General features: G+C 35.6%; 1 protein-coding gene across 2 annotated transcripts in view; it reads left to right on the top strand.

Annotated features, from left to right (window-relative positions):
* The first annotated feature begins 1459 nt into the window (after window positions 1–1459).
* Window positions 1460–26679, top strand: part of LOC113045287 (CUGBP Elav-like family member 5) — a 72462-nt gene continuing 47242 nt past the window's right edge. The window contains exon 1 of one of the 2 annotated variants that reach the window (XM_026205557.1): window positions 1460–1634. In XM_026205557.1, the coding sequence (XP_026061342.1) occupies window positions 1586–1634 (49 nt within the window). In that variant the 5' untranslated portion in view covers window positions 1460–1585. The remainder of the gene's footprint in view (window positions 1635–26679) is intronic. The other variant, XM_026205558.1, reaches the window with a different exon arrangement.

Below are 26679 nucleotides of genomic sequence, written 5' to 3'. Positions count from 1 at the left end.
GTGTTTCCGTCATTCAGTCTCAGTGGTTTAATATACGGCGCTCCTTGTCCGTGGCCTGTCAGCTTTGATTTGGAGGAGGTGCTGTGATTTCCTGTTGTCGAGGGCAGAGTCACGTACAGGATGCAGAACGCTGGCGTGATCTGATCGGCTTTCATTCTTCTTATCAGATTACAGATTTTAAAGCTGCTCCACACAAAACAACCTCAGTGTTGACTTATTAGATGTGTAAGATTGTCTCTCTCTCTCTCTCTCTCTCTCGTCATCTTCACACGCTCGTCTTCCTCCTCACATCAGACACTAAACAAATGCAAATGTGCGTGTTTGGGCTTTTCTGTGCATCACAGCACACGCTTTGGATTCATGAAAGACACAATGAATTTGTGCCTCTGTGCTCCGGGAAAAAAGCATCTAACCTAATTCAGAAACATCCAACTTTTAGGCATGAACTGTAATGAAGAGAAAATGCAATGAAGAGAGAGAAGTTTAGATAGAAATTAAGAAGCAAATAATAAATGCAGAGATGGAGTGATGGAACAAAGCAGGGTTAAACAGATGCTACAGACCTTGCCTGACCTCAGATTGCTCAGTGGTTGCTCTTTTTGAATCACAGTTACGTTTTATTGAAGTGTAAACTTTGTTCCTCTTTATATTCCTATGGACATTGTTACGTGTGTGCAGCTCACAGTAAATGCTGTTTCACATGAACTTCATCTCTGCATGCATTCTGACTTTGCGTCGTTATATCATGCTTTTACATGCACCAAGCATCTTCTCAGACTTGTAATGAGAAGCACTTATAAACTGAAACTATAAACTGATAAGCTTTAAGCTGTGATTTTCCACCAAAATAAAGAAATGAAGACATTTATATTGTAATTTTCCAGTTGTACTGTGAAATTATATAATTTTTTCCGTAAATGCTTCTTTTTTATTTTACAATAAAACACATCAGTAGTAATCTTAAGTATAATATTTTTAATAATAATAATAATAATAAGATACATTTCTTGCCGTTTTCTACCAAAATATTGATGGTATTTATATTAGTATTTGTATTTGTATTAGTATTCTAATTAGTATTTTGCCACATTGATATATAGTCAAATATTTTGCATTACTTTACAAATAAACAAATCCAAACACATCCCCAAAAAAAAATTGCCTCTAAAATTGTGCAGCTCTGACTTTGCCGCTGACTTAATGCAACTCATAGTGCAGCTTAAGATACTGTCGACATCTCAACTGGATTTCTATTAATCTCACGATGAGATGCAATTTCATTTAGATCTCATTTGTAATTTTTCAGTTCTCATTTTGTCCAACACCTCAGTCTGACTCAAACCACAGCAGCTGTACTGAAGTCACGATATGAGCATGATGTTGAAATGACTCATGGAAGCGTGTGTGTATGCGGTTTCCAGTGGCCCGTGGGCTTCTGGGAGTTGACGTCTCTGAGCTTCAGTGGCTCTGACAGCTGTGAATCCGAGAGCAAGACGACGCGCTCCTAACCTGCTCCTCTGGCTGTCTCTGTCTTACACCTCCACATTAACCTTTTTCTCTCCCTCTCTCTCTTTCTCTCCCGCAGATGACACGGCCTATTCAGGTGAAGCCAGCTGACAGCGAGAGTCGAGGAGGTAAAGAGATTTCATTTCTACCTCACTCTATTGCTCTAAACTCATTTATTTTCTCTCTCTGCTTCGGCCGTTGTGTGCTGGTGATATTAGCTTTGACTGCTGATTTTACTCTGTTTGGGGGTCTACATTTCAGAGTCTGTGCTTTTTAATCGATATGATTCATTTAATGGTTAAGGTTTTGGTGCTTTTTATTGACATGGTAGCAGGAGAGGATATAAGAAAGTTTAGGGGCTTTATTGTAAACACATGTATAATGTCAGATGGACGTCTTTGGTTTGTGTAGGCGTTGAATCTTGTTGATTTTCTGTGTCTCACGCCATGCAAGATGCTGTATCAAGTTGTAAATAGTTTGGTTTGCTGTGCTTTGTAATATCTAATTTTACAATTAAAGTCAAATTATAGGAAGCAGGAGTTGCATATTAAGCATATTAATGCTTATGGATGCAACTGTGTAATATCTTTATATTATATTTGTAATATTTAGCTTGCATCAAACATTAAGTGCTCAAAGGGATAGTTCAGCCAAAAATCTGCTTACCCCCAGGGCATCCAAGATGTAGGTGACTTTGTTTCTTCAGATGAACACAAACAAAGATTTTTAACTCAAACCGGTGCAGTCTGTCAGTCATAATGGAAGTGAATGGGAACCATGGCTTTGAAAGTAAAAAAAAAAACAAAAAAACATATACAAACAAAACCAAATGAATCCCTGCAGCTTGTGATGATACACTGATGTGTAAAGACACAAAACGATCGGTCTGTGCATGAAACTGTACAGTATTTATATAATATTTTACCTCTGGGTCACAGCATCAGTGGCACAAACATGCAACATTAGATTTTTCAGGATTCCTTGATGAATAGAAAGTTTAAAAGAAAGCATTTATTTAAAATATAAATATTTTGCAACAAATGTCTTTTTGATAAATGTAATGCATCCTTACTGGAAAAAAAAGATTACAAAAATATATTATTTGAAAGGTAGTGCATGTTGTTTCAAGGAGAGTTATACTGTAGAACTACATAATACTGATTGTTTTTGCATTGTGACTGTTTCTGTCACTCTCTTCAGAGTTTCTCTCTGCTGTTAGTCTCTCTGTCTGTTGTGGGTATTAATTCCGGTTAAAGTGATTGGGTTATTGAGTGCAGATGTGCGCACAGACCTCGTTCCTCTCCTGCCAAGTGCATTAGCATAAGACTGTAAATGAAATAGTCATTCGATCTGCCACTGTGACGAGGGGTGGGGGGTGGGCGCGCAGGGGTCCCGTGCTCAGCCTGCTTTTTTTAAATGAACACCTAATCAATAAAATAGTAAAGAGACTTTTGCCAGCGTCTCTATCTCTGTTTTTGAAGCTTTTGTGTGTGTGTGTCAGGAGGTCGCAGGCATACGGACGTGTCATGTATCAGCAGATGTTAAAATGCACGACCACAAACAGAGAGGAGCTGTCACTTTACTGGAATAAGCGTGGTATGTTTTCTATGTGATGTAACATTTCTGGGCTGACACAAGACGAAGATCTCGGTCTCCCTGACACGGCTTGGCATGGTGCATTTGCATCTGTAATGTGTGTGTGTGTGTGTGTCTTGTGTGTGAAACAGAACATTGTGATAATAATGAAATGTAGGGTGGGACTTGATTCTATCCATGGGGATTGGATGGATGTTGAAAAGTAGGTCATAATATTTATTTATTATTTATAATTATGTTTTTCTGTGGAAGCCTGTTTCCACTAATGAATTAAAAATAATCACAATTCTGACTTTTTTTCTTGCAGTCGCAAGTTACATTGCGGGATATAAGCTTGCAGTTGCACAAAAAAAAAAGAAGTAAGATATAAATATGCCATTGCGAGAAAAAAGTCTGAATTACAAGATATAAACTTTCTTGCAATTGCGTGTTTATATCCTACAATTATGTCTCTATAACTTGCAATTGTGAGTTAATATCTCGAAATTCTGATTTATTCAGTTTTTTTTTTCATAGCAAAACATGTTTTGTAACTTCATTACAAAAGATAAATAATTTCATTATTAAAAAATACTGGAAACTATTTTTTTTAGTATAGGAAACTGTACTTTTTAGTTCACCTTGACATGAGTAGCTACATGATAAACTTGTTTATCATATTATTTAAGCTATATAACCATTTATACACACACAATAATAGGAAAGAATAGTGTATTTAAAGGATGAAAGGCTGCATTTTGTAAAAAAAAAATACAGTAATATTGTGAGACATTATTATGATTTAAAAAAACTGTTTTTTTTGTAATATATTTTAAAATGTAATTTATTTTTGTGATTCAAAGCTGAATTTTTCATCATCATTACTTCAGTCTTCATTGTCATGTGATTCTTCAGAAATCAATTTAATATGCTGATTTGCTGCTCAAGAAATGTTGAAAAAAGTGTACTGCTGAATATGTTTAGGAAATCATTCCCCATAGACAGTAGAGAAACAAAGCTACTGACTAGGTTATTGTCACCATTCATGAGCACACACCAATACACACAAGCTTCGTTCCTGTTGAATGAGGGAAAAAAATCTAATTTTGAGCCGTAGCTCGCCATCTTTCATAGCAAACAGCCATATCTTTCGTAATGGTTCAGATGGACAAAAAATCTGTCACAAGGCCAAATTCACTCTTCTCTGTCATAAACGGTGTTTATCCCCCGCCTGCCGCCCACTCCGACGCAGAAAATAGAGGGATGTGTCTAAAATACCAAAATGCTTTTAGCGCCCCAAACAAAAGAGCTTTCTCGGCTTATGACTCTCCAAATCTGAGCTCTGACAGGCCAAATGTGCCAGGGTTTAGAGAGATCTTTTGTGCCCTGATTTGTTGTCTCATTCTTTGGACGTATGAGGAAGAGTAAGCTAAAAAACAAAAGTCATTTGTGAGAGAAACTGTCTGGTGTTTGAATGCAGCTTATGTGGGGATCATATCTTCATAAGTGGAGACCACTAGCCTGGCTATCGCTAGCTATAACCATCTTGCACTAACCAACAACCTAAATGTGTTAAACTTCATCAGTGTGAGTTAGATTTTTAATTTAAAGAAATTCAGCATAGGTAATGCGTTCTGGGAAATGAAGAGCTATTCCATAACAACATATTGTTATATGTCATTGTATCGTTATGTCGTTATTTTGTTATATAGTTTTATGTCGTTATACCATTATACCGTTATATGTCGCTTTAACTATATATATATATATATATATATATATATATATATATATATATACATATATATATATATATATATATATATATATATATATATATACATATATATATATATATATATATATATATATATATATATATATATATATATATATATATATATCGCTATATGTCATTATATCATTATATTGTTTTATTGTTAAATCATAACACGTCATTATATCATTATATCATTATTTGATGTTATATCGTTATGTCATTATCATTATACATCATTATATAATTATTTGTTGTTATATCGTTATATGTCATTATATCATTATATCGTTATATGTTGACATATCGTTATGTCGTTATATCATTATATGTCATTATATTGTCATATCGCTATATGTTATTATATTGTTACATCCCTATATGTCGTTACATTATTATATGATGTTATATCATTATATGTTATTATATTATCATATCGTTATGTGTTATTATATTGTTATATCCTTATATGTCATTATATTGTTAGATGTTGTTATATCGTTATGTGTCGTTATATTTTGTTATATTATTGTATGTCGTTATATCGTTATATAACATTATATTGTCATTTCACTATATGTTATTATATTGTTATATCCTTATATGTCATTATATGTTGTTATATCATTATATTGTTATATGTCATTATATCATTATATGTTGTTATATCATTGTATATAGTTATATCGATCTGTCTGTCGTTATATTGTTAAATTGTTATATGTTTTTATATCGTTATATTGTTATATGCTCTATTGTTCTACCATTCCATCCTTCTATCTATCACTCCATCTCCTTGTATTTAAAACATTGAACGTTTTTATTGGCATAACACGGCTTGGCTTTTGCAATTTGAATTTCTTTTAATTTTCAAATAATTTCGGTTTACTTCCTTACATTCAAATTTAAATAAAAATGTGCATCCTATTTGCTACGTCAATTCAAAATCAGTTAAAAGTTTAGAAAATCATTCTTAATTCAGTATTAAATGGCCCTTGTTTTCCTGCTTTGGCCATTGTTTGTATTCTTTGCTAAGGCCTTTGTAATTGTTACATTGCTTACTCTCATCCCTGTCTTGCATTCTTACCACATTGTCCTTCAAAGATGTGTAAATGGCTTTCACTATTGATGCTACAAGACTATAAGAGAATGTTGATCGCACAGATGCCCTCTAGTAGTTCTTCAGCCTCTCAGATTTAGCTTTCGTTAGCCACAAACGCTTCACACAGTATCTTCTCTGGCTGATGTCACTGATATTGGCAGTCCAGAGCGGAAGGGAAGCTCCTGTCAATAGCTTATCAGAACACCACCGATAAAGGACGCTATCGAATTAGCTTAAACTAATTATTTGTAATTAACCAAGGGTCAATTAGCAGCTCGATACTGATCTACTGTGCTGGGAAATGACATTTTCTCAATCAGCACCTGCACTGTGCCCAAAAATAACATCTCACTGACAGTGTTTTAACATTTATGTGTGTGACACTCACCCTTGTTTATGAAACACAAGCAGAATGAACAGATAGATATATGGTTCTATCTATTGTTCTATCATTCTTTCTACCGCTCTATGTATCATTCTTGTTAACAATGACAGTTCTATGAATATTTTAAAACTCCCTTTAAATAATTTTAAATTGCCTTCTTGCAGTCCTGCATTCTGTTTGCGACCTCAATTCGAATTCAATTAAAAGTTTGTTCTCAGTTCAATTCTGAATGATGCACAATTCTGGTTTGCATTGACACACTTTTCCTCAGGCAGTCAGATGTGATGTGAAACAAAACTATGCTGGATATAGTCTGTTTCAGCACCAAGACATCATCAGTGACTAAAAATCATGGAGAAATTGAAACATGTGACCACCTTTTATTGTTTATTCTTAATTGCATTATTAACATCAACTATTTATTGAGTACTCGTATCTTGACATATTGGTCTTGTGGCCATTTTATACAAAATAAAATAAAAATGAGTCTGTATATGCTTTACGTTATAGTATTTTTATCCATAGTTGCAATAGCAGCATGAAACACTGAACACCGATATTATGCACTGTGCTGGTGGAAGGAAAGTACATCATTTGTAGTATGTTCTAATATCAGTGTAATGTTACACAAATGTGGTAAAATTGCATCAAAAACCTATTCCATTGTCACATACTGTTTGCATTTGCATGCTGCTAAATGTATTCATTTTGTATAATGCATTTAAAGACTGCTGTGGCAGCTTCACTTCCCTCTCCTCTTTCTAGTACAAGGGCTTGTATGTAATACTAGCCCAAAAATAGCACAGTACTAGGAATTGAATTTTGCCGTACTGTTTTCAGAGTTTTGGGGCATATAGTACGCGAATGGAGATGCAACCTAGGTGTCTTTTTTGGTAGTGTGCACCTCCTGCTCTGCTATTTTAAGAATTCCCCATAAAGATTTGACCTTTATCATCTCGACCTGATCGTTAACCTAACGTCTCATTCATCACGAAGCTCTATTTGCCTCTGTGCAGTGATAAGTATTGATTAGCGGCGTAACGGATCTACTCGTTGTGGATGGGTGGGGTTTGCTCTGTTTCCTATATGCAATTATCTAGGTGATGTATGATTGTGTGTGTTTGTGTAACGCTCTTATTGTCGGCTCGTGCCTCATTGAGACTACAGTAAAAGTGCTTTTGTTCCAATCTGGCAACACTCTGTTATAATGAAGCGAACTCATTTGCTGAGCTCATTCAGTCCAGCAGGCCTGGAGGACAGATTTACATGATAACAGCCCAAGTGGAGGTCATCTACAGTAGTACAGTTCAAAACATGATGCAGTTGTACACAGAATGATATTGATATCTGCTTCGCATTTGCTTCTTTTCATTGTATGGTTATGGATCCAAATGTTTTTGCAGTTTCAACCTTGTTATAAATATTTTTTTTAGCTAATGTGTCACGCTACATTATAGAAACGGACAGTAAAGAAAAAAGAATATTATGAAGCATCATTGTAGAATGTGGTACGACTGTATTAACTATGGGTATCTAAAATGAAACAATGTAGAACGACATAGAATAGAATATAAAATGATTCTTTTTTTTGGTGAAAAAAGTCTCTTCTGCTCACCTTTTTTTTATCAAAGGCAGTGAAGTCATACTGCCTTTTTTTATATTATTACAATTTTAAATAACTATTTTCTATTTGAATATATTTTCAAATGTATTTTATTCCTGTGATGCAATGCTGAAATTTCATTGCTGCTCAAGAAAAATTGCTTATTATTATCAGTGTTGAAAACAGTAGTGCTGCTTCATATTTTGTAGAAACAGTGATATATTTTTTTAAGAATTTTTTTTTTAAAGCGCTATATATTTGAAAGTATTTTTTTTTGTAATATTATAAATATCTTTATTGCCACTTATGATATCTTTACTGCCACTTAAGAATAAATTCTGTCAAAACCTTTATTTTGAACAATAGTGTATACTTGAATACAATTAAAAATAGCAGTCCAATGTAGAATATAATTAAACCATAAAGAAAAAAATAGGACCATATAGAATAAAATAGTACAAAATAGAACTGTATAGTATAAAATATAACTCAAAAATAATATACAAAGCAATACAACCATTTTGGAATGGAATACAGCTTTATAGAAATAAAAGAGCCAAATTAAACCATATAAAATTAGATAAAACCGCAGAGTAACAGCATAGCATACAACCGAGTGTAGAACTAAAAAGAGAATAGAGCGACAGACTAGCGATTGGTTAAAATAGTGAGCTGGTGTCTTGTCTTTTTCCTCAGCAGGGTGAGAATAACAGAAGAGTGAGAGAGAGTTTGACTGGGAGGAGTGTGAGATGAGCTCTGAGTGATGCAGTGACTGTGTGTGTGTGTGTGTGTGTGTGTGTGTGTGTTCTCTCATACAGCAGCTACATCAAAGGGAGATGTCTCACTCTCTCCCTCTCTTTCTTTCTGGCTGGCCGAGGCCCAATGTTTGATTTTATGCCCTAGTTTTGGAGAGCCCTTATCTCCTCTCACCCTTTCTGCCTGTCGTTTTTGAGCCCCGTCCTGATTCTCTGGGATGTCTTTAGGATTGATACCACTGAGAGACAGACAGATGGAGCGAGAAGGACAGAAACAGAGAAGGAGAGACTCTGTGTTTCCACAGATTAGCTCTAGTGAGCTGCCTTTCTGTCTACTGCCTACATAGACAGCATCCGGACTGGAATAAAATCTCTTCTGTGAGTGATCTGGACACTCTACACACACACCAACTCACCATTGCTTCCAATAGTGTGTGATGTTAAAAAAAATAAAAAGGTAATTGTGACTTTTTATTTCAGAATTCTTGCAATTATTGAAAAAAAAAGATCAGAATTGCAGAGATATTAGCTCAGAATTTGAATATAAACTTGCTATTATGTGAAAAAAAGTCTGAATTCATAGTATTTATCTCGCAATTTTAAGTTTAATGCTCACAATCCTTTCTTCGTAGAATTGTGACTTTATTTCTCGCAACTTTTTCTTCTTCTCAGATTTGCGATGTTTACTCACAATTGTGAATTTATGATTCAGAATTTCTATATTCAGATTTGTAAGATGTTAACTAGCAATTGCAAAATTTTTTTGAACTATAGCATTTAAACTATAGCATTTTTTTTTTTTTTTTTTTTGAGAAGAACAGTCATAATAATTCTGTGGTGGAAACAAGCTTTCTGCACAGCCTTCATGTCTAGTATGAATCGAAATGCTGTCTATGTAGTCAGCACACTAGCTATCAGAGCAAAGCGCCGCTCTCTGCTCTCTTTCACTTTCTGGTGTGTTTCATTTTCTTCTGTTATTTAAGTGGTTGGGTGTGATATGGGAAGCCGGTTGAGTCCCGTCCCTCAAAGCTCTGAGAGAATGATGCTAAATGAGTCTCTCCATGAAAACCCAACCCCCGTCTCCCTCTCTCTCTCTCTCTCTCTCTCTCTCTCTCTCTCTGTCTCTCTTTGAAGTTCACTCCATCTGACTGGCTGCTACATCATTTATGTCCAGTTCAGCGAGCTCACAATACATTTTAATCACTGTACTTATTCACCTGTCTTCTCTGCCTCTCTTTCTCTCTCTTTCTGTCATTCTTGTTTTTTTTTCTCAATTTTTGAATGAAAAAAACTGTATATTTATATTGCCAAAAGAGAGCAAAATAAGTCAAATAAATAAAAAGAAAAATAGATATACTGTATACTCCAAATAGTTGTGTATTCAAAATAATTATAACTAATATTAACCAATGCAATAAAAAGAATGAAAAATATATGCTTGTATGTTTACTTGTTTTACTGAGTTTGATAAGTACTGTATGTAAAAATCAGGTTTACAAATGTTATTTTATAAGTACAGTACAATGTTGAAATACATTTAACAAAGGGATACATTAGGACATATACATTAACAAATGATTAAAGTAATTACAGTGTATAAGGTGTAAAATCTGATTTTATTTTACAATTTTGACTTCAGAGGTTTTAGGTTAAATTTGTATATTTCTGGCATGGTTGTATATTTCTACAGCACACTAAAACTAAAACCATTTACTTTAAATTACAATAGTAACACTAAATTGAGCCGTTTGAATAAAATGTAAAACTAAATAAATAAACTTTAAATTAAATAAAATAAAAGTTGTTAAGTAAAAATTTCTCATCTTCATTTAGTTCAACTTTATGTACTAAACTAAAACTAGAATAGAAATAAAAATTATAAAAACTAAAACCACATAAAAAATAAAAATGTAAAAAGCACAACAAAATTAATACAACTTTAAATAAACTTAAAATGTAAAATATCAAAAAACTAATTCAAGCTATTAATGGGGAAAAAATTATGATTTTCCTAGTTTTTCTGTTTCAACTTTTCCATAAATGTGTCCTCCCTTCTTTAGAATTATTTATAGAGTTTTTCTAAAGAATGTTGCACAAATCTTCCTTAACATTTCCTGTCATGTAATTGTTTATCTTTATGTGACATAGGCAAAAAGTAGATTTTTATATCTTGATAAGTAAATGTTATTAGGTAGGTGGTTTCTTATTGGTTTGAGTCAGCATAGTGTTATCACTAAAGCTTGGAATGAGCATTATACATTTTTTACATGATCATTTGTCCACTTATTAACTGATTGCATTGACAGGTCATTGTCCAGCTCCTGTAGATGGGTTTGCATGTGTGCAGCAGTGCGTGTCTGGTTTGGCCCGAGTGATGGATGGTGCTTTGAGATGATATGAGCCGAAAAGGTCCGGCTTCGGTCATTAGTGGAGACACCAAACAGATGACCTGACACATTATGGCCGTGATAAAGAAAACCTTCATTTTCTTAGCTATTGATCTACAATCAAAGCAAATGGGCTGTGTTCTCTCAGAGACGTGCCTTCGGCCTGCTCTCGGCCAATGCGGGATGTGCTCATGCTCTCGTCGGCCCGCGCAGGACTCACTATGGATCCCCGAGGTATACAGAGGTAAATAGGGCCACCTATCACAGCTGTCCATGAGCTGGTAATGGCTTTTTTTGGGGGGCGAAGCGGTAATAGATGTGAGGAGAACAGAGGAAAATTTATACCAGAGGAGGGGAGAGACATTACAGAGTTTTACGGTGCATTTGGGAGCCATTCCGAAACTCCTCTGTGCCACAAAAATAGAAATCGTCTTAAAATGCTAAATAGGCACCTTGAAAACCCTCATCAAAAACTCTGCGTGGTGCGTTGTCTTTTTCGAATCCTGCATTTTTCTTTTATCCGTGTTCCTCGTGATTCATATTTTAGAGACTGCTTTGTTGGGATGGGTGATGCAGGTTTCTGTGGCTCAATGAGACGATACAAAGAGGAAAGGAAAGGAAACATACACAACTATTAGCCCATCATATCATGGGCATTTCATGACCCCTTTGATGGTTCAAGTAACTGCATAACCTAGTTAAAAAGTTCGGTAACACTTTACTAAAGGGGTGACCCCATATAGTCGACGAATCGATGCTTTGATTGATGCCAGAGGAGCATCTTGGTGGCAGGGATTTAAAACTTTACCAAAACTCACACTGATACAGGCAGAGACTGGAATTTTCAATCGATCAGGAAGGATTCAAGTGATTTCAAAACATTTCAGCTGGTGTATATGTATTGTGAATATATTATTTACCTGATATAAGATGCATTTGGTTTTGATTCAAGTGCTTCATTGTAGTACTATGGTGGTTATCTCTTCAGCGCACAGCGCAAGCAGGTCAAACTACAATGCAGAATATTAATAACTATGACTGGACTGTCACACCCATACCATTGTAACGAGAAAACCATCATAATAAAACGCTGTGAATTTTTAGAGTTTAGCTGCTGTGTTTCTGCACATTGTTTCGTGAAGAATGCATCCACAAAAGGAGTTTGCATACAGAGCCGCACAGATATGTTCATTTGCAATTAGGATCTTTTTGCAAATAGCCTATAAGTCTTAATATTAATGTTATGTTGTATAAATAGCGAAAGGGTATTCTACATGAAATTATCCCTTGATTAAAAATGTGCTATCAAATGCTCACTCTGACGTTTAGTGTTAACTATCTTTTAATCAAAACATGAAAACATTATTTACCCCGTTTGTATCTGTGAGGCATTTGTCACAGCTTTTCCCTGTGTATCAACATCAGTAATTATGTTAGTTGAATGTCTGACTTGACTCTTGTTAATGTATTTTGCCCTGCCCCCAAACATAGGATTCAACTATCAGTCGAATATCAGCAAGATTCGAAAATTCAGATTCGACTATGAAAATCCTTAGTCGGGGACACCCCTACACTTTACTTTAGCCTTTATGCATAATGCGTTGTAAAACATATATCAATTCATTGTTACATTATGTATTTTAAATTTGGTTATAATTACCGTATTTTCTGGACTATAAGTCACACTTTTTTCATAGTTTGGCTGGTCCTGCGACTTATAGTCAGGTGTGACTTATTTATAAAAATTAATTTGACATGAACCGAGAGAAATTAACCGAGAGAAATTAACCAAGAGAAAGCATTACCGTCTCCAGCCGCCAGAGGGCGCTTGAGGGTACATGGTTCTAAATGAATGCGACTTATAGTCCAGTGCGACTTATATATGTTTTTCCCTCATCATGACGTATTTTTGGACTGATGCGACTTATACTCAGGTGCGACTTATAGTCTGAAAAATACGGGTATTTGCAATTATACCCTTTGATAACTCTTTCTAATGCATTATATATTTGTCTACTCTTGTTTTTCAAACCTGTAAGATATTTTTAAGAATGTTGACATCCTACAACAATGGACTCCATTGACATTCACTGTATGAATTTACAAGTCTTTTTTTTTTTTTTTATGATCCACAGAAACAAGAAATATTTGGGTGAGTAAATGATTACCGAATGTTGATTTTTGGGTGAACTAGACATTGCCCTGCAGCTAGTTTCATAAAAAGCAAAAAACAATGCAATGTCCATGCAATCATTATTTATAGCAATGCGAAAGCAAATGCAAAGTTAAGGCTAATTATTCTGAAAAACTTCCATCCAGACGTCGGGTCACTTTAGGTCATTCGGGGTTGTGCTGTAGAACCACCATTAAAATCTCATAATCACAGCACACACAAATGAGGACGGATATTTGTTATACGCTCGTTAAACTCTGACATTTTGTTCCACTCTTTAAGGGTCACTAGACTGAACGTTAGCTTTTTTATTCGCATGGAAAGATTTGGCGTACTACATTCTGTTAATGATGCAAACTGTGGCTAATTGTACATTATGATTGTATTACGGTCTGCATCATAGATTTTGTTGTAGCTTTTAAGTTAATTGGCTCATGATGTATTGAATTGGACAGAACTAGCTGACTGAAACGTAAATGTGGGTTTAGACTGGTTATTGCTTGCTCTTTCAAGAAACCAATACCTTCTTAATGGAACGGCCATCGCTGTGTAATTCAGTCGAACAGTTCTGGCCTGCTACACACAGACCGTGATTTTATAGATTTATAAATAGATCGTTTTTAACCTCGCAACCTTGTGTTAGATAACATTAAATTGCAAAGATTTTACACTACTGGGTAAGATTTTTTTTTTTTTTTCTTAACAAATCAATAGTTTTTTACAGCAAGGATGCATTAAATTGATCAAAAGTGAGAGTAAAGGCATTTATAATGCTACAAAATATTCTTCTTTCAAATAAACTTTCTGTTCACTATTCATCAAAGAATGCTGGGGGTAAGGCATCATGGTTTCCACAAAAATATGAAGCAGCACAACTGTTTTCAACATTGATAATAATCTGAGATGTGTCTTGAGCAGCAAATCAACATATTAGAAAGATAAATGAAATGTCATGTGACACTGAAGACTGGAGTAATGATGCTGAAAATACAGCTGTGCATTACAGGAATAAATCACATTTTACATTATATTGCAATAGAACAGTTGTCTTCTCAATATTGCTGTAGTCTAACATTGCATTTTATTTAATGTAGTTAAAGACAGAAATGCTGCATTACCTGCAACGGTAGTCAAAGACATTTCCCTCTCCATGAAGCTTTGGGTGAGAGGAAAATCATTCCATAGGCAGAGTAAAATATTACAATTATTGCATACATTAATTTAATTTTTTCTTTGGAACAGCGTGAATAAACTGTGAACATGTATTAAAAAAATAAATGTAGCAGGGATCTCATTGTGATGAAGTTACTGTCAATTTATGTATTTTTTATGGCTTTCAATCCATTGCATCATTTATGTTAGCCTGCTTACTGCTGACTTGTGTGTTGCATTATACATGGTGGTGTGTTCAATTTTAACATGGAGAGGACACAGCAATCACTGCGACTCAACAATAAGAAACCCTTCTATAAGTAGTTAAGGGTTTTCAAGACACTTACAAATTAAGGCCAAAAAGATCATTTTTAGATCAGAGTTAGAGTTCTATTTAATATATTTGTTAAATTGTTGGTACTTGGTCTAAAAAAGTCTTAAAGGGGGGGTGAAATGCTACAGTATTTCATGCATACTGAGTTTTTTACACTGTTAAAGAGTTGGATTCCCATGCTAAACATGGACAAAGTTTCAAAAATTAAGTTGTACGTTTGAAGAAGTATTTCTGTTCCAAAAATACTCCTTCCGGTTTGTCACAAGTTTCGGAAAGTTTTTTTCGAGTATGGCTCTGTGTGACGTTAGATGGAGTGGAATTTCCTTATATGGGTCCTGAGGCACTTCTGCCGGAAGAGCGCGCGCTCCCGTATAACAGAGCACTGAGAGCACAACAGACTTCACTGATCAGAGCGAGAGCGTCGCCAAATGTCACAAAAGGAGTGTGTTTTTGGTTGCCAGGGCAAGACAACCCTGCACAGATTACCAAAAGAGAAACAGCATTAAGGGACCAGTGGATGGAGTTTATTTTTACAGAGCATCAACGGAGTTGTGCAAGTGTTTGTGTTTGTTCCCTGCATTTCGAAGATGCTTGTTTTACAAACAAGGCCCAGTTTGACGCCGGATTTGCACATTGTTTATTTCTTAAGGATGATGCAATCCCAACGAAAAAGGGTCACGATCGTGTGTTGGAACCGCAGGCGGTGAGTAAAACTGCTTCAAATATCTCTGTGTTGTTAACTTAGCTATCCGCGTGTAAGCACATCAAGTAAACAACATGCGATGTTGTCATCAAACTGCACTTTCCACATGTACAAAAAAAAAGATGACAAAGTGGAACTTAGTCATTTTCCAAAACCGCTAAGCAAATATATACAGTTTCAGTACATACCACATAGAGACGTCGTTGCTGATGCTGCTCTTGTTCAATTTCAGCCTCTGGATCTGATTCTGGATCATAAATATACGCTGAATCTGACTGTTAGCCATGGTTTGTTTTGGATGTTTTTTTCCTCACGGTAATGTCACAGCTTCCACATGCTCTCAACGCAAAAGCTTACTTGCGCTCCTGATTCTTTAGCTCCGCCCACACGTCACACCTCCAGTTGCTCGTGTTTTTCCGGGAAAAATCGGTACAGACTATCTTTCTCTTATGAATATAATAAAACTAAAGACTTTTTGGAGTTATGAAGGATGCAGTACTACTCTATAGGTACTCAAGATTAACAGGATATTGAGTGAAAACGAGCATTTCACCCCCCCTTTAAATGTACCTTTATAAAACCTGCTGTAAACCAGCAACACTCAGCATGTAATTCATCTTTATCCGGCGAGGTGACGAGGATTGCGTGTCTCTTGTACGGCGAGGTGTAGCTGTCGTTGAGGCGCTGTAGGTGCATGTGTCTCAGTCCTTCTGTTCTGACTTCTGTCTCTAATATTCTCCTGCTGCCATGGGATCTGTCCAGCATTATGCCACTGGATTTCATCTGTCTTCACTTCTGCTGTGTGATATGAAACACGGATGCCGTCAGTACTGTCACCTCACTGCTTCTTTTTGGCAACAGGAATGGCAGAGTTAATCACCAACCCAATTTTATTTGAGATTTTCTTTCGTTATTGCAATTTATTTGGCTTCTGAAAATGGCATATTAATTTCAAAGCTGAATTGTAAATTATATTTTAAAGAGCCTATAACAATTTTGATAGTTTTCTTGCTTTAAAACACATGCTGGACCTGCTTAGTTTATATAAATAATGATGGTGATAGATGATAGTAAATAATAAAATGCACCGCCAAATGCTTTAGATACAAAGGTTTTCATGACTAGACCTTACTTGGAAAGCCTCTTGACGTGTTGATCCTGTGAAATTTGTGTAACTGTAGAGATGTGGGTCTACTTCTATTTCTGTCCGTTTCTGTAATTCCTCATTTACCTTCAGTGCCAGGACTGAAGGACCTGGACCAGTTTGCAGCACAGACCTTAAGTTAAGTTTAGTAGGGTTTTTCCTTAACTTAAGCGGTTTGCTGTATCAAGCTGAAATATTCACCTTGGTGAACTCTGTGAAGTAAAGTGTTCGCTCAGCATTAATGACCATCTCAGAGCTGTGTTTGTTGTTGTGTGCATTAGCAGGTAAATCTAGCCTCTCCTGTGTGTCCTGCGCTCAGCCGGGCTGATTTGATTTCATCTGAAGGGTTTGCAATGCAGAGAGAACATTCAGGCTCCACTGACACTGCTGTGTGTGTGTGTGTGTTTGGAGCTGTGTTTGCAATCCTGTCAACAGATGAACTACAGTTATATTTTGTTATTCCAAAACAGAAAAAGAAACAAGCAGGTTTTATTTACTTTATAAAACAGATAGTTGTGCATTTGAATCTGATTGGATGAGCTGCTTAAAGGCTGGATATAGTTTTGTGCAAAACAAACACACATAAAAAAAACCTTGCAACCACTTAACAATACCCTAAAAACCACACAGCATCCTGGCAACACCCTAGAAACCACCCACAACTAGAGCTTAAGATCTTTGCCCAATCTTTGGTTCGGTCGGGTTCGGGCTTAATTTATTTCATCTTATGCGGGCTCGGGGTTGCACTCCAGTTTGCGAGGTAAACGAGAGGTCATGTGATGTGTTTCGATTAGCGCGAGAAAGATGTGAAAATGAATGCTGAGTAGGTTTAACAGAGGCTTTACCATTACCATTACGTTTTAGTTGCACCGGCGACTAAAGCAAAGTCTGAGGTGTGGAAAAGTTTTGACCATGTTCATAATGAGTGAATAATGACGCACCATCAGTGAGCACAGGAACACGCTGAAGACATCTACAGTGGATTCAATCATTTTCCTCTACAAAAACATGTAGACTAGCCTAATCTCTGTGAGTAAAGGTTTTTCAAATGATACCTAAATATTCATTGAGTCTTAAATGCATAATGTGGACAGAGTATTTACGCTAATGTTGGCATTATTCTTTTATTAAATGTCAGCTGATATGTGGAGAAGCAAATCCGGCGGAGCCTTTATCTTAATTTCGTTATTGCCAAATACCCATCTTAATTTAAAATGTATCTTAATTTAATTTGTTAAAAAAGACTCGTTGTTATTGGTGCGTTGGTATATTTATAAGCTAAATGAGCCTATGTCTATTTAGAGTGCTGAGATGTTAAGATGTCACAGAGGACCTATTTTATTTCTTTATTCCAACTTCCAAGTGGTCTAGTCTACGTTAGTTATGAATAAATTATATTAAAACATGTATAAATTACTCATTCTTGACAAAGGCAACAGAGCTGTGTGTGTGCATACATTAGAATAATGTCGGGCTGTAAACGGGTTCGTGCTTTTAAAAAGCTGTCAATCAAAATGTACTTGTCTGGCTCGGGCTGAAACCAGGTCCTGTCGGGCCTAACTTTTATGGCCCGATTACACCTCTACCCACAACACCCTCACAACCACTTAACAACACCCTAGCGATCACACACAGCATCCTTGCAGCTACTTAGCAACGCCCCAGAAACCTCTCACAGTGTCCTAGCAACACCCTAGAAACAAGTCACAACAGTGCAGCATCATAAGAGACTTTGTATTAACTTTTTCCTTTGTGAGATGTAAGAAACAGTGTAGTATTTGTCTAATAATTCAGTTGTCAGAGTTATCTATATCACTGCACCTGCTAACTGCAGTAAACCACTGCATCACACGGCTACTGGATTTACTGCATTTACTTGATGCTAAAGTGAACTTTATCATGCTTTTCTCTCCATCTGTCAAGTCAAAAGTGTGTTGATGTGGGTTAAACGGGGTAACGCTTTCATTTATCTGCAACACACACACAGACATACACACACACACACACACGCACACACACACACGCACGCTCTGCTGCGGCAGCATTCACTGATGTTCTCTGTCATCGCTTTTAGAAACAAACAAAGATAAAAAGCCCTCCCGTTCACGCCAGTCCCATCTGACTGCTCTCCAAGCAAACAAAACACACACAACATGATTAAGGTGTAAACTACCACTCCACCTGCGATGCTTCTGTTTGTAGGACAACTGCTTAGCATATTAGAAAAATATGACCCGGGGATAGAACAAAGTCTGTTTATCTGTTCAAGAAAAAGGGTGGGTGGGGTGGATTTAGTAGCAAAGAGGGAAAACGTTTTACGTTCAGGCTTTCGCAATCCTCCGTTTGAGTCCTGCTGAAAAATAAAGGCACATATTTATTTGGGCTCTCAGTTGTGTCAATGTTTAAGCCTATTTACAGCTTTTAATCGGCTTAGAGCTTTCCCCCTCATCTTTCTCTCTCTCTCTGTTGGAGAGAATATGAAAAAAACAACAAAGCATTTCTTAAAAAATGTTTTGTGCATTTGCAGTATTGCTTGAGTAACAATAACACAGAGTACTGCATCAGACGATCTACTTTCAAGGTTAAATTTAGTGTGATTCTGTACAGTAGATCATTCATTCAGCTCCATTCATCTCCAGATCTGTGAAAAAGATTGTTTTTCAGCCCATTCTCACAGGAGGAGTCTTGTTTCTGAAGATTTCTCAAAGCCTCTGACGTCTTTGGATTTTTGCATGCGTTTTGATGCTTTGAGATAGAAGTAGTTTCAAAAAGATAAATGCTGCAATATTTAGTGGTGTTTGCTGAGTCAAGCTTTTCTGTTAATGTTGCTCATAGTTTACATAAGTGTTTTGAACCATTGTCTCGGGCGAAGTATAAGTGGAGCTTTAGTGTAAAGCACACAGCAGAATATAATGCACATACAATCATGTTTGCACAAAGAAAGCAATCATACAGTACGTGCAATATTCTCCCACAGGAAGAATTAGTTTTCAAGCAGGCAGTAACACAGACTCCTATGTTGAGTTCAGGACCCTGGGCAGCTCATGGGCAAGTTGCCATGACTCCCAGAGCAGCAGATGTCTTTGGAGTGGTGAGGAAATATCCGGCAGATGGCTGTGCAGATGTTTCCAGGTTGAGTTTTCACTGACCTTCACAAAGATGTCTCACAAACTCGACAAAAAGGGACATTTTACTGTTTGGAGGTTGGTCATTAGATAGCTCAGGAGTCTTGGTGGAGTTCTCGGTAGTATTTTATTCATCAGAGTTTCTTCAAAAGTACATTTGTTTGAGAGTTTAGAGCTATAAAATGAATGTGGTTCCTATTGACATCTTTGAATTTTATTTGAGACTTTGGCATCTTGGCAAATTGGGTTATTTTGTCAAAAGTGCTCCCCATTTCTTTAGGTATAAAACATTTTAAGAAGAAACAAACGAGGGCATAATAGTACAAATGTCTGTCAGTTTGGATTTAAAGGGATAGTTCACCCAAAAATGAAAACGGTCATTATTTACCATTATGTTTCCTCAAAACTGCTGTTTTTCTCAATCAAAGAAATGTTTTTGTTTATAAGTTTTTGTTTCATCTGACAAGGTTCTGAATGGGATGTCAGACTATTTTTTTTAAAATGTCAATACTCACTAAATCTGCATTTATTTGACCGAAAATACATAAAACAGTCAAATCGTTTCATATTTTTGAAATTTTAAATAATGTTTTAAAATGTCTTTTTGCATATATGTTCAAATGTAATTTATTCCTGTGATGGAATCTTGGCAAATTGGGTTATTTTGTCAAAATTACTCTTCATTTCTTTAGCTATAAAACATTTTAAGAAGAAACAAATGAGGGCATAATAGTACAAATGTCTGTCAGTTTAAATTTAAAGGGATAGTTCGCCCCAAAAATGAAAATGGTCATTATTTACAGTTCTCCGCATCTTCATGTTTCCCCAAAAATGCTATTTTATAAGTTTATAAGTTTTTGTTTAATCTGACAAGGATCTGAATGGGATGTCAGACTATTTTTTTTTTATGTCAATACTCCCAAAAATGGCATTTATTAGACCGAAAATACATAAAACTGTAAAATCGTTTCATATTTTTTACATTTTAAATAATGTCTTTTAGCATATATGTTGAAATGTAATTTATTCCTGTGATGTAAAACTGAATATTCAGCATCATTACACACGTGATGGGGGAATCACACACTCATAGTTTGGAAAAATGTGATAAATAATGAAAAATGTTTAATTCTCAGGTGAACTGTCCCTTTTAGTCTAAACCCACATCTTTTTTCAGAGACTCTTTCTGTCTAGTACGGCGAGTCAGTCCCAAAGCCCGTCTTCATTACCTTACATAACTCCTGAAATACTTAAATATAAAATAACACGCTAAAAATCGTTTGGTTTAGCTCACCGTCATCTCAGATCTCTCGCCTGAAAAGCACTTCTGTTGTAAGTATGTCACCGGAAAGCGGGAGCCACAATCCCGTGCGGTATTTGAACAGGCCTGTGTGCTTCAAAAGCCACCGAGATGAAAGACAGAGGTGGAAAGGAGATGATGAGAATACGTGGGGTGGAATCACTGGCTAATTAACTTTTTTCTGCAATGAATCCTTTGAACTGTCATTGATGTCTAGACGCTTATGTAACGACCTCTCCTCTTCCTCCCTGCTACAGATACGGCTTGACATTAGCACAGAGCATTAACAAACTGCACAAACTAGGCCAGAAAACTGCGCCGTGTGTGTTTCTCATGCATTCGTGTGCACACACTCGTGGGACGGTCCCTTGTCGGATGATGTTCGTGACGCCCTAGAATCTGTGAGCTGATGCGGTGATATTAATGCAATTAAACAATTCAACCGTGAACAGCATCTCGAGGAATTATGTGTGTGTTTAGGTTTATAGGTGAGCTGTGTTAATAAGAAAACATGACAAAGCCTCAAGAAAGCAAGCTAGCTGCAGTGTGTAACAGTGAGAATAGAAAAAGTGATGAGGAGAAAAGTGACGTGAAGTATTGTAGCCAGAACAAAACATTTGTTGTGGTCTTTCAATGCTGTAATACTAGCAAGAGCAAATTGAGGAATCATATATTTTAGTATAGTATATATTATAAAAGTATTCTACAAGGCCATTTCTGAGAAAAATAAATCATGATTATGACATGAAAATTACACATTCTTACATACTATGTAATATTTATGCAAAACAAAGTTAATATGACATAAATCATAATTATGACATTTAAAGACAATTTGACATACTAAGTCATAATTATGACATAAAAGTCTAACAGTTTGCATACCAAGTAATATTAGAGATAAACAGCTAAAATAAGATTATAACATTATAAGAAAATGATAACATAAGCCATATTTATGGCAAGAAAAGTCAAAATTATTACATACTAAATATTAAGAGATGAAAAAGTCATAAATTACATATAAAATCTAAATCGGGGTAAGTCATAATTATGAAAGAAAGTTATAATTTTCGTAATTTGTACATAGTAATCTTTTGTGATCAAAAAAATCAAAATTATGAAATAAAAGACAAATTGATATATATATATATATATATATATATATATATATATATTAACAGACAAATTATAAATGATAATTATGTAGAAAGTCAGAATATTTACATACCAATTTTATGAGATAAAAAGTTTAAATTGTGAGACTGTGACTTACAAATATAAAGTCAAATTCATACTAAGCAATATATACAGTGAGAGATGAAAAATCAAAATTATTACATAAGTCAATTATGCCAAAATCTAAATATACATACTAATATTATGAAATACTGTATATTACAATATATTATATTACAATAATATATATATATTATATTAATATAATATATTATATTACAATAATGACAAAATTCCCACATTTTAAGTAATGTTTAAGAGAGAGAGAGAGAAAATAAGATTATGACATTAAAGTGAAAATATTTACTTACTAAGTAATATTTATCAGATAAAGTCACAAATATGATATAAAAAATTATAATCATGATGTACTAAGTCATGGTTATGCCAAAATGGAAATATTATAACACAAGTATTATTTAAACCTTAAATAATTAAGCAAATTAGGACAAACTGAATTTGAAATTCACAGTTAATGCATAAAAATGCATAATTATTACAAAACCTTGAATCTTCGTCATAACTGCAGTATAAAATAAAAAGTCATAATTATGACAAAAAACAACTTGTTTTTTTTTTTTTCATAATTGAGTTTTCTGTCATAATTTGGACTTTACATCTCATAATTTTGGTTTATCACCTCATACTGTAATGTAGATTTTTCTCCCCCCTGATTTAGTTTGAAGTACTATTGAAAAATAATAATGCAGTGCATATTTCTGTAGAAGGAAAAACATATTGGCTTGTTGAATTGTCCATGTGAACAGGGTTAGATGAGCTGAGAGTCAATGACTGTGCAGTGTGAAATGTTTCTCGACCCGACAGCAGCTCCACGCCGTGTTTAGTCTGTACATCTCAGTGCATCTGTGCTCACTTTCTCCAAATTATTTAATCAGATCATGCCTCGCGGTTTCTTCCAAATATAGGTCAGCGCACAGAACACACACACACACACGCTCGGATCTGAAGTAGCTTATTACTCATACTTGGCGAGTGCAGCAACATGACAGCACAGGTGATTTGTGTAAGCTCGGGAAAAATCGAGGCACTTTAGCTGCATTATTGATGAAAATGAGTCCCTGCTGGTGTGTTTCTGTGATAAAGCTACTGAATTAAAGGAAATGGATACATGAAAATACTCCACTGGCATAGTTAGAGCTTCCCGGGAAAAAGCAGGGAATAGGGAAAGAATGAAATGTAGGAGTGAAGGAAAGCGTGCAGATGAGGATAAAGAATTCCTCCAAGGTTTATCAACACCATTGCACATCGCAGACCCAGGGAAATGGCACGCTGTAATCCCCGACCGTAAAACACTTCAGCACGCTAATGTAAACACACATAACAGCTGCCCGCTTTCAATTAACACATCACGCTGCAGGGAAGTCTGGGAAAATAGTGCAATTTCTCCAAAATGATAAATCTAGTGTTTTCTAATGTCCATGCATTTTCTCGCTTGGTATTTCTTGGTTTCTCTTTGTGTCTGTTGTTAATTGGGTTCAGTGGCCTGACTGCGGGGCGGCACTACTCAAGCTTTATTTCCAGAGCGGGTGGCTCATGTAAATGAGGTTGGAGTGTGTTTGTCCTACTAAAGAGCAGCTTTCACATCCCTCGCTTTCATTCAGACTCATTCTAACCTGATAAAGGCTGTTTGACCAACATGACTTGTTATTGTACTCATCCTGGTTCTTCTTATCTTTCTGCACTTCATATGAAGCGATGATGATGATGATGCAATTATTTTATTTCAATTTACTCATGGTTAGAGTCACGGTTTCAGTATGGTTCGGTATGTGCTATGTCTAGGCAAAAATATTGACTATGCTGTCAAATAAAAATAAAGAAAATAAGAATAATCTATCTAACTACAAGCAACAGCAAAAATAAATACAACATATTAAAGATACAAATAAAATAAACTGATTTTCAGTTTTTTTTTTTTAGGTAGGGCTAACCCTAGTTTTTAGGAACAGAAATTTAATAAAGTAATGAAATATAAAACAGCATTGCATATTCAGCTGTATAAATTAAAAATCAATATTTATTAAAGTTGCAAAAGCTAATCAATGTTTCAATGTTGCTGTTTGATTAATATTGGTTAATAAGAATGTGCTGTCACTTTAAGAGAATGCACTGATACAGCACTTTCAGCTGGCTATGTCTGCAATAAGATATTTACCAAGGTGGGCATTTTGACAATTTATGTGTGCATTTGTCTATTTAAACACATATACTTTAAAGGGAGCTCTAAGGCACTTCGGATGAGCGCACGCACAGATCTTCTCACTGCGCACGTGATCAAGTTTAGTTTAAACACAGATATCAATGTGTGCTGTTCAGGTCTCACCTGTGCACGCGCGCTATAAGCACAATGACAGAATAAATGACTGCTCATATTCCAGCATATGGCATTCGCATTGTACAAGAGTAAATGGTTTGTCCAGGGTTTTTTTTTTTTTTGTCACTGTTGTTGTAATGTATTGGAAAGCCAGAATGTGCATCCATCAACAGAAACATATTAGCCAAACCCTGTTTGTTTTACATGTTATGTATAGCGAACCATATTACAGATGTGTTGTCAGATAAAAGTTAAACCGCGGTCCCAGCACATGCCGAACCATCCCTAGCATATCTATATAAATAAACTCATAATCATTCAACAAAATGTCTATGACAAACATTATAATTATAACCTAAAAAAGTCTAAACTATGAGATAGTTTGAAGCTGAAATTGCCAAGTCATTACTCATCACATAAAAAAATTGCATACTAAATATTTTACTTAAATTATAGTAGTGTACTATTTCAGAAAATTACAAAATTTTTAGTTGCACTGCAAAATAATAAATAAAAAAGTTATTTATAAAGAAAAAATAAATATACTATATATTTATAATATTTATATTAAAATGTGTGTATTTTTTTTTCTGATTTCTGCTCTACAAAAGCTATATTGGCTACTGTTTGTGTACAGTACATAAACATTCACATATATGCATGTGAAAGTAGCATATGAAAGTGGATAAAACAAAATCTACATTGACTGCAGGACAGGGTGTTTTGCAAACCCTGTGCAGAACTTTGGTCAAGTATGGTTGTTTTTAAATGTGCTGCATTGGATTGGATAAAAAACTAATTCCAATTCTTCAAGCCATCGTAAGTGTAGGGTTTTGCTGTATTTTTCTAGCTTTTCCATCTTTAAAATTGTTTTAGAAATATTTAGAATTCGAAATATTTGAAATTATTCTAAATATATCGCTCTCTAACCACAGACCTCTCGCAAGGGGGTCCTTGGCATCAAAAAGTGTCCATTAGGGCATCCGTTATAGGGCTGTGCAAAAAGTCGAATGCGATTTTCATGCGAATCTCATCAGTAAAGGAGCTCCTGTGATTAGTAGTATATCTCAAGCACATGCGTTCAGATCAGGGTTGCCAGGTTTTCAAAACAAATCCTGCACACTTGCTTCTCAAAACTAGTCTAAAACTAGCCCTGCTCCCATTTCCAGGGATTGAAGAAACCCCAATACAAATAACGTGATGTTTAGCCCCTAAAATGCTAATTTTACCAAGGGAACCCCGGCAAAAAAAAAAAATGTATCGCCCAGAACAAAACGCGATTGGACTAGTTTTGAGAAGTAATTAGGCAGGTTTTGTTTTAAAAACCTGGCAATCCTGTTCTGAACGCACATGCTGGAGAGATACTACTAATCACAGGAGTGCCTTTACTTACAAGATGCGCATGAAAATCGCATTTGATTTTTTGCACAGCCCTAATCCGTAGTAGCTGAACCCTTGGGAGCCGTGTGTGTCCCGTCTGCATGTCATACGTTTTCACCACAGCAACCGTGCTTTCCCAGCGTTAATGCCATCCCTGATGGGACTGTTGATTGCAGCATGTGCACGTGGAGCAGAGGTTAACGCAGCCCCCGACGGGACCACTGATTTTCAATTTGCTTTCCATTAGGGATCAACCACATAAGTCCAGAGAGACTGTAGAAACCCTCATTAGTGAGTCTCTCAACAGCGTTCCCTCATCCGCATTTCACTTTCACTCACTTTTCCTTCCATTTGCAAAGAGATGCTTATCAGCCACACGGAATGAGGAGTATTATCATAATTGCATACAAATTAACAGTGATATGCGGGTGGAATATTCAGCGCATGACTTGCACGCAGCAAACGTCCCGATGTTATAAACTGCGGATGATTGCAGAACCGCCCCTGTCCCAATTGGCCTGCCAATGAAACGTTGACTTTGGTGAAGTCATTTGCATGCAGCTCCTAGCATCTGGAATGAAATCAGTGGTTGAGGATGAGTTGAGTGGTTCGGTCTTGTAGGACAGATAGATTACATGTTTAACGTAGTTGTTAGAGGAATAGTTTACGCAAAAATAAAGATTTACTCACTTTCAGTCCATGCA

Source organism: Carassius auratus, chromosome 27 (assembly GCF_003368295.1).
Source record: "Carassius auratus strain Wakin chromosome 27, ASM336829v1, whole genome shotgun sequence".
NCBI classification, from domain to species: Eukaryota; Metazoa; Chordata; class Actinopteri; order Cypriniformes; family Cyprinidae; genus Carassius; species Carassius auratus.
Note: the sequence above shows the minus strand (reverse complement) of the source record. Positions and strands in the feature narration are given on the sequence as shown.